Genomic DNA, 10,306 nt, shown 5'->3' with positions numbered 1-10,306 from the left:
GGTTAACACTTTCACTACCACACTACATAAGGTTAACCCTTTCACTATCACACGACAGAAGGTTAACCCTTTCACTACCACACTACATAATGGTTAACCCTCTCCCTACCACACTACATATGGTTAACCCTCTCACTACCACACTACAGAAGGTTAACCCGTTCACTACCACACAACAGACGGTTAACTTTCTGTAGTGTGGTAGTGAAAGGGTTAAAGTGACTACTTTATCACTGAATCTACTGCCACTTTGCACCTACCCATTACTATATTGTAACTATTGTAATGTCAATTAGTGCTATCTTTCGTTATATCATTGCTATGCTGCAAATCTTTAAATGTTCATACTGTTTCATTGCTTCCTCTTTTTGTACTACTTTATATTGATGCTGTTGCTGCTGCCAGAAGAACAAACTCCTGAAGGAATAGAAGGTGTGACAGTAAAGCTGATTCTGATGTATGTGGCTGTTTGTATGATAACTTTTTAACCTGTTCACTACCACACAACAGACGGTTAACCTTCTGTAGTGGTAGTGAAAGGGTTACCCTTTTGTAGTGTGGTTGTGAAAGGGTTAACCCTTTGGCGTGTGGCAGTGAAAGGGTTAACATTCTGCATTGTCGCTGTGAAAGGGTTAACCAATTGGTAGTGTGGTAGTGAAAGGGTTAATATGTCTGATAAACCAAAGGAGGTTCTCTTCTGTAAAAATCCCCTTCTATAAATTCTATAAATGTGTACGGCAAAATGTTTTTGTTGGTCTTGGAGATTTATCGACTGTACGAAACACAAGATATCTAGGGGAGAGGGGTTACTTGAGTTTGTACGGAGGGTTCTGCAGGCTTGCATCAAATTATGATTTTAATATTTCTATAGTAGCTGATATCCTGTCGTCGTCCAACTTCAATATGTCACTCTCTCCCCTCTCTTCCTCAGTCGTATCAAGCCTTTCTTTTCAACAGAGAGAAGGCATGTGACATTTTGTGTGTCTGTGTGTGTGTGTGTGTGTGTGCATCACACTCTGTCAGTGGTCTTTTCTGTCTGCGGCTGCTGGCTATGATAAGGCCGCCCCACTGAGCTGAGACCTCACAGATGAACACACACTTTACACACTTCACACACACGCACACACGCACGCACGCACACACACACACACGCGCGCGCGCACACGCACGCACACACACACACACACAGACACGCACGCGCACGCACGCACACACACACACACACACACACACACACACACACACACACACACACACACACACACACACACACACACACACACACACACACACACACACACACACACACACACAGTCAACGAGATCAGGAGGAATCTCTCTCTCTGTCTCTGTATGTCTGTCTGTCTGTCTCTCTCTCTCTCTCTCTCTCTCTCGCTCTCTCTCTCCTCTTCTCTAGTCTATCCCTGTGTGGGTGTTTGTGTGCGCGCGTGTATATGTATGTGTATATGACTGTGTGTGTACCCACAGGGTGACAGGACACTGACAGTGATTTATACGGATCCTCTAAGGCTGCTTTGGTGGCATTTGACTTTTTATTTTTGCCTGATGCACAGTTCAGAGACACACACAAACACACACCAACACACACACACAAACACACACCAACACACACCAACACACACACTGTCCTGAGCAGCATGAAGGAGCTGCATAATGTGCTGTTTTCACACACACACACACACACACACACACACACACACACACACACACACACACACACACACACACACACACACACACACACACACACACACACACACACACACACACACACACACACACACACACACACACACACACACACACACACACACACACACACACACACACACACACACACACACACACACACACACACACACACACACACACACACACACACACACACACACACACACACACACACACACACACACACACACACACACACACACACACACACACACACACACACACACACACACACACACACACACACACACACACACACACACACACACACACACACACACACACACACACACACACACACACACACACACACACACACACACACACACACACACACACACACACACACACACACACACACACACACACACACCTGTCCAGGTTCAGCTTGTGAGCCAGCATCCTCCAGTCGTTGCCCCTGGTCTGCGGAGCGTCCAGACTGCCGCACAGCTTCTGTCGGATGGAGAGGGGGATGCGGAAGGCGTTGGGCCCCACCAGGGTGGTGATGTTACTGGCCGGGTCGAGCAGAGACGTGTCGATGTTCTGGGTGTCCTGGAGGGGGGAGGGGGAGGGGAGAGGGGAGGGGAGGGGGGAGAGGGGAGGAGGGGAGGGGAGGGGAGGGGAGGGGAGGGGAGGGGAGGAGAGGAGAGGAGAGGAGGGGAGGGGAGAGGAGAGGAGAGGAGAGGAGAGGAGAGGAGAGGAGAGGAGAGGAGAGGAGAGGAGAGGAGAGGAGAGGAGAGGAGAGGAGAGGAGGGGAGGGGAGAGGAGAGGAGAGGAGAGGAGAGGAGAGGAGAGGAGAGGAGAGGAGAGGAGAGGAGAGGAGGGGAGGGGAGGGGAGGAGGGGAGAGGAGAGGAGAGGAGAGGAGAGGAGAGGAGAGGAGAGGAGAGGAGAGGAGAGGAGAGGAGAGGAGAGGAGAGGAGGGGAGCGGAGGGGAGGGGAGGAGGGGAGAGGAGGGGAGAGGAGAGGAGAGGAGAGGAGAGGAGAGGAGAGGAGAGGAGAGGAGAGGAGATGAGAAGAGAGGAGAGGAGAGGAGAAGAGAAAAGAGGAGAGGAGAGGAGAGGAGAGGAGAGGAGAGGAGAGGAGAGGAGAGGAGAGGAGAGGAGAGGAGAGGAGAGGAGAGGAGAGGAGAGGAGAAAAGAGAAGAGAAGAGAAGATAGGAGGGGGAGAGAACTGTTAGCACCAGATGATGTAGGGTTGGCTGGCAGTCAGGTCTTGAAACCAGTTCAAGAAACAAAAATGAAAACCAATAAAGTTGCACATTTCAGGAACGGAAACGAAAGCGAGAACATAAGAAATAGTGTTCTCAAGCAAAAGTAGCTTTTTATAGGATTTTCTTTTTTTTACTGCTTTTTGTTATTGCTGGATGTACAAGGATCTGACTAGTGAAGACTTTACTGTACATCTAAACAGGGATGTGACTAGTGAAGGCTTTAGGCTACTGTACATCTAAACAGGGATGTGACTAGTGAAGGCTTTAGGCTACTGTACATCTAAACAGGGATGTGACTAGTGAAGGCTTTAGGCTACTGTACATCTAAACAGGGATGTGACTAGTGAAGGCTTTAGGCTACTGTACATCTAAACAGGGATGTGACTAGTGAAGGCTTTAGGCTACTGTACATCTAAACAGGGATGTGACTAGTGAAGGCTTTAGGCTACTGTACATCTAAACAGGGATCTGACTAGTGAAGGCTTTAACCCTTTCACTGTGACAATACAGAAGGTTAACCCCTTCACTGCCACATGGCAAAGGGTTAACCCTTTCACTACCACACTACAGAAGGTTAACCCTTTCACTACCACACTACAGACGGTTAACCCTTTCACTACCACACTACAGACGGTTAATGTGGTAGTGAAAGGGTTAACCGTCTGTAGTGTGGTAGTGAAAGGGTTAGGCAGTCATGCTGTTCCTCTGCTCACCCTGACGTGTACGGTGGCAAGTATGCTTGGCTATACTTGATTGTTTTGTCAAGCACAGTTATAGGCGAAACATGTTGTCTGAAAACGATGTTGTATGTGTAAGTGCGTCTGTGTAGGCGTTTTGACAACACAAGGTCAAAAATGATACAAACACTGTTCCTGTTCATTTTCAACCCCTTTGATGTGACAGGGTTCCCACAGACATTGCCAAATGAAATTCAAGGACATTTAAGTACTTTTCCAAACACTATTTTTCATTTTCAAGGATGTCACTCGAAGGATACAATTTTAAATGCCGTTTTTTAAGCATCTTCTTGGCCTGCTTGACAGCTAGAGCAAGCTAGAGCATCACACGCGAAGAAATGAGGAAAAGCAGTTGGAGCACGCAAGACAGATTTGTCAGATTTGATTAAAACAGAACAAAAAAATTTCATTTCTTGATTCAGAACAATTTGATCATGGATGAACAAAACATTCAATGCGAATGGTTAATTTGAATTTCAATGACTTTCAAGGAATTCCAGGCCTTGACTTTTTTTGGGGTCAAAAATCAAGCACGTTAAGCACTTCAAGGACCTTGTGTGAACCGTGATGCGACATCCGCCAGGCTGTAGATGGCTGGTCTACCATCGATCGACAGCACATTATACTGTACCGTCTCTGAAGCTACAACCCTTCATTTCCCCCATCCCCATCTTCTGTTTTGACTCGCAATTGTTCACCTCAAATTCACTTCAGGGTTTCCTTTTACTTTTAACCCTTTCACTACCACACTACAGAAGGTTAACCCCTTCACTGCCACACTACAGCCGGTTAGCCGTCTGTAGTGTGGTAGTGAAAGGGTTAACCTTCTGTATTGTCGCAGTGAACGGGTTAACCGTTTGTCGTGTGGTAGTGAAAGGGTTAACCTTCTATATTGTCGCAGTGAAAGGGTTACCCCTTTGGTAGTCTGGTAGTGAACAGGTTTTAAAGAGCCTTTTCAGGTACTAACCGTTCCACGGGGGAGAGAGTCTGAAGCATTCATTTTACAGTTCTCTCTCTCTCTCTCTCCGCCGCCGTGCCTCCAGCTTCCCGCCAGGCGGGGGGGGGGGAGACAAACGGACCGAGAGGCCAGGCAGCTCCAGCGGCCCGTACGGTGGTGATTCACCTCATTACTGAGCACAAAGCCCCTGTGATCTCTCCCATCTCTCCGGCTCTATTCTCCGGGCAAGCAGGCCTTTTGTTGGGGTGACGAGAGCGGCAGTGGGGATTGGGGGGCGATTATTCCCCACTGCTCCCCACTCTCTCCGCTCTGTATTGGAACTCTCAAAAGACAGGACTAGATGAAGGCCCCCCGCGGGTTCAAGACCCCTCGTCTGTCTGTCTGTCTGTGTGTGTAAGCGCGGCAATCAAGGAGGGGGGCAGGGAGGGACGAGAGAGGCTAAACTCATTGAAGCCCCACACAATAGAGGGCGATAGGGAAAATAAAAGCGAATGCTCTGCATTATCTCTGATTGCGAGCAAACGGCTCGGTGTGCAAGGTGACACGCCGACGGGGGAACACGCTGGTGATGATATCTGTCTCCCTCCGTCGGGGTGCGTGTGGATCTGTGTAACAGTATGACTGTGTCACTGTTGTCATTGTATCTCCAAGGACTCGGGATTAGGTTTCGAATGGGTTTCATCTGCTCGGTGCCAAGAGGGCCTGTGATGTTGCGATTCACGTAGATGCGAGAAGGTCACCGGAATCAACAACAGACGCTTTCCTTACAGGACGGCAATGATTTAATACAGTAAATTAACTGCATTTATATAACTGCTTTTATCCAAAGCGCTTTATAACTTACGTCTCACACTCACACATCCACACTCTGACGCCGGAGGCGACCACGCAAGGTGCCGACCCGCTCGTCGGGAGCAGTTAGGGGGTTAAGTGTCTCGCTCGAGGACACTTCACAGGGTTCCCACAGACATTCAAGGACTTTTAAGTACTTTTCCAAGCACTATTGTTCATTTTCAAGGATGTCACGCGAAGGATACAATTCACTTTTAAATAGGGATGTCCGATATTATCGGCCTACCGATATTGGCATAAAAATGTGATATCAGAAAATATCGGTATTGGCAATTTTTTTTTTTTTTTTTTACATTTATTTAACCTTTATTTACCCAGGCAAGCAAGTAAGAACTAATTATTATTTTATTTATTGTCAAAGTATGCATAATGTTGTGTTAATTACACAACAAGATATGTAATGTTAATTACCTGAAATTATTCCGTTTTTTGGGGGGGAAACCCTGCATATATCGGTATCGGTTGATATCAGTATCGGAAATTAAGAGTTGGACAATATCGGTATATCGGTATCGGTAAAAAAGCCAATATCGAGCATCCCTACTTTTAAATGCTGTTTTTTAAGCATCTTCCAGCTAGAGCAAGCTACTTAGAGCATCACACGCGAAGAAATGAGGAAAAGCAGTTGGAGCCCGCGAGACAGCGACTCGTCAGATGCTCTAGCTAGTTTTTCCCCCTTAGCGACTATTTAGTCTTTTTTGCCTATATGTATTTGTGTTTCTGTGTACAACGATGGCTGTGTTGATTATTATGTCATGAAATTGGGTCAGATTGGTCATCTTTGATATATATTCAATATATAAAAGGATCATCATTAGAATACCTCTAAAAAAAAGTTAAAGACTTTAGCCTCACAAAAACCTTGGTGTTTTTTTTCTTGCCATTAGGGTTAGGGTTAGGGTTACCCAGACAGAAAGATTAGGAGAAGGTAAAATCTCATCCCTGTGCCCATGCCCACCCCAACACTTGCTCAACAGTCCCCTAACCCCAACCCTAACCCCAACCCTAACCCTAACCCCAACCCCAACCCTAACCCTATCCCTAACCCTAACCCTACAAACGGAAATATTTGGAATCTTTGATAGATATGTTGAGTTAGGTTCATAGTGGTATTCATAAAAAAAGAATTGGAACGAAATATTACAAATTAAGTTTTTTATGACCTTGAACGTGATGCAATCTTTAAAGGTGACAACTCTGCTAAATCGTTAGGGGGGCATAAGGGTTAAAATAAAAAATAATTATTGTATGAACAAAACATTCAATGTGAATGGTTGATTTGAATTTCAAGGACTTTTTAAGCACCTTGTTAATTTTTGTTTTCAAGGAATTCCAGGCCCTGACCGTCAAATTAATCAAGCACTAAGCACTTCAAGGACCTTGTGCGAACCCTGACTGCAACACGCTGCCGGGAGCAGGAGCCGGAATCGAAGTGGGGGAACCGGAGATATCCCAGGACTGATCTGAAGTGATCTCTGAGCCCCCCCCCCCCCCCCGTACCTCTGAGAGCGTGGTGTCCAGCTGGAAGATCTGGCCCTCCCCCTCCACCTGACGCACACACAGCTTGCAGGCCAGGGCCACAGTGCACGGGGAGAAGCGCTCCAGGGTGAAGCTGCAGTGGAGGCTCCGCTGAGAGCCGCTCCACACCTGCTGGAAAGACAGCTCCTGGAGGAAGGGATGGAGGGAGGACGAGAGAGAGAGAGAGAGAGAGAGAGAGAGAGAGAGAGAGAGAGAGAGAGAGAGAGAGAGAGGGGAGGAGGAAGAGTTAACCATATCCTGTAAATATGGGGTATATTCATATACTGTTCTTCTAATTCTCGGTAGACAGAAAATATGTTTGGAACTTTCTTAATCCATCATAAACCTGAACATTGGTTTTTATTAACAACACTTACGTAAACAAACCGTTTAACAGCTCAAATATGCTCATATTTACCTGTTGTCTAGTGCTAGTCCTCGTATCAAGACCTGAGTCAATCAACTAGATAATAATAAAAACATGACTCAACAGTTGTGATATGTGCTGCTATGTATTCCATGTGATACTTTGATGGCAGCATGTGTTTTGGTACTTGGCTAGTAGCTAGCATGTGTTTAGAGTATATAAGGCTGGCTTACCTGATACTTGGCTAGTAGCTAGTATGTGTGTCCTGAGAGTATATAAGGCTGGTTTACATAGTACTTGGCTAGTAGCTAGCATGTGTGTCCTGAGAGTATATAAGGCTGGTTTACCTGGTGGCTAGTAGCTAGCATGTGTGTCCTGAGAGTATATAAGGCTGGCTTACCTGATACTTGGCTAGTAGCTAGCATGTGTGTCCTGATAGTATATAAGGCTGGTTTACCTGATACTTGGCTAGTAGCTAGCATGTGTGTCCTGAGAGTATGTAAGGCTGGTTTACCTGGTGGCTAGTAGCTAGCATGTGTGTCCTGAGAGTATATAAGGCTGGTTTACCTGATACTTGGCTAGTAGCTAGCATGTGTGTCCTGAGAGTATGTAAGGCTGGTTTACCTGATACTTGGCTAGTAGCTAGCATGTGTGTCCTGAGAGTATATAAGGCTGGTTTACCTGGTACTTGGCTAGTAGCTAGCATGTGTGTCCTGAGAGTATGTAAGGCTGGTTTACCTGGTGGCTAGTAGCTAGCATGTGTGTCCTGAGAGTATATAAGGCTGGTTTACCTGGTGGCTAGTAGCTAGCATGTGTGTCCTGAGAGTATATAAGGCTGGTTTACCTGGTGGCTAGTAGCTAGCATGTGTGTCCTGAGAGTATATAAGGCTGGTTTACCTAGTGGCTAGTAGCTATGTGTGTTCTGAGGGTATATAAGGCTGGTTTACATGGTGGCTAGTAGCTAGCATGTGTGTTCAGAGAGTATATAAGGCTGGTTTACCTGGTACTTGGCTAGTAGCTAGCATGTGTGTTCAGATAGTATATAAGGCTGGTTTACCTGGTGGCTAGTAGCTAGCATGTGTGTTCTGAGAGTATATAAGGCTGGTTTACCTGGTGGCTAGTAGCTAGCATGTGTGTTCAGAGAGTATATAAGGCTGGTTTAGCTGGTGGCTAGTAGCTAGCATGTGTGTCCTGAGAGTATATAAGGCTGGTTTACCTGGTGGCTAGTAGCTAGCATGTGTGTCCTGAGAGTATATATGGCTGGTTTACCTGGTACTTGGCTAGTAGCTAGCATGTGTGTCCTGAGAGTATATAAGGCTGGTTTACCTAGTGGCTAGTAGCTAGCATGTGTGTTCAGAGAGTATATAAGGCTGGTTTAGCTGGTGGCTAGTAGCTAGCATGTGTGTCCTGAGAGTATATATGGCTGGTTTACCTGGTGGCTAGTAGCTAGCATGTGTGTCCTGAGAGTATATATGGCTGGTTTACCTGGTACTTGGCTAGTAGCTAGCATGTGTGTCCTGAGAGTATATAAGGCTGGTTTACCTGGTGGCTAGTAGCTAGCATGTGTGTCCTGAGAGTATATAAGGCTGGTTTACCTGGTGGCTAGTAGCTAGCATGTGTGTTCTGAGAGTATATAAGGCTGGTTTACCTGGTGGCTAGTAGCTAGCATGTGTGTTCTGAGAGTATATAAGGCTGGTTTACCTGGTGGCTAGTAGCTAGCATGTGTGTTCTGAGAGTATATAAGGCTGGTTTACCTGGTGGCTAGTAGCTAGCATGTGTGTTCAGAGAGTATATAAGGCTGGTTTAGCTGGTGGCTAGTAGCTAGCATGTGTGTCCTGAGAGTATATAAGGCTGATTTACCTGGTACTTGGCTAGTAGCTAGCATGTGTGTCCTGAGAGTATATAAGGCTGGTTTACCTGGTACTTGGCTAGTAGTTTGCTCTTCCACAGTGTGTGTGGAACGTCGTGGATGGACAATCTCAAGTTGTGGGTGCTGTCTTTAAAGTTGAGGGTCTTTGGTTCATCCAGCAACTTTCCTCCCATCTGTTTCTCCATCTGCAGGACCTCCTACACACACACACACACACGCGCACACACACACGCGTGTCAAGACGAGTCTGCGTCAGAACATGACATGCCACCATGCAGGTCAACCTCAACAAGAGCTGTGACATCTATAGCTGCTGGAGAGAAAAACTGAAACAAAACAGTTTATCATTGCCAAGCTGCTTGTCAACTTTCAAGAGCTACTTTTGCCAGAAATATCCAAATAATTTGTAACAGTTTAGAATAGTAAAATCCGAGGCATTCTGTGCTGGCTTCGTAAAGTACACGTCAATCGGCTTTCCCAACCCCTGGGAGACGTCCGCCCGCAGGCACATCTCTCTCTTGTGATTACCCATTCTCAAACTTAATAACGTGTCCAATACTCCTCTCCAATATAATAATCCTGGCTTATCTCCCCTCCATGTAGGTGGACAGTGATATTACACATCTGAGGAGAGGGAAAGACACTTCTTGAAGAGCAGCTTGGCGACGGAGCTTATATTCAAATGCATGTGCCCATCTTCCTTATTACAGCGTCCTCCTACACATCATCTGTTAGCTACGACACCTACACACACTCACACACACACTCACACACCTACACACACGTACACACGTACACACACACACACACACACACACACACACACACACACACACACACACACACACACACACACACACACACACACACACACACACACACCTACACACGTGTACACACACACACGTGTACACACACACACACACACACACACACACACACACACACACACACACCTATACATACAAAATATACTTTTGCACTAGCGACACATACAAAAAGACAATGTGTGGAATAAACGTTCTTTCTCAAACACTTGAC

General features: G+C 46.3%; 1 protein-coding gene across 1 annotated transcript; it reads right to left on the bottom strand.

Moving 5' to 3' along the window:
- Nucleotides 1–2,123: 2,123 nt before the first annotated feature.
- Nucleotides 2,124–9,462, bottom strand: LOC311248551 (netrin receptor UNC5C-like; the record flags this gene model as incomplete). Its single annotated transcript, XM_084339416.1, has 3 exons — nt 2,124–2,304; nt 7,011–7,175; nt 9,313–9,462. Coding segments are annotated over 3 exons (496 nt in total), but the record flags the coding sequence as incomplete, so codon positions are not given.
- Nucleotides 9,463–10,306: the final 844 nt, after the last annotated feature.

Source organism: Notolepis coatsorum (assembly GCF_963971535.1).
Source record: "Notolepis coatsorum genome assembly, contig: SCAFFOLD_4868, whole genome shotgun sequence".
Classification (NCBI taxonomy): Eukaryota; Metazoa; Chordata; class Actinopteri; order Aulopiformes; family Paralepididae; genus Notolepis; species Notolepis coatsorum.
Note: the sequence above shows the minus strand (reverse complement) of the source record. Positions and strands in the feature narration are given on the sequence as shown.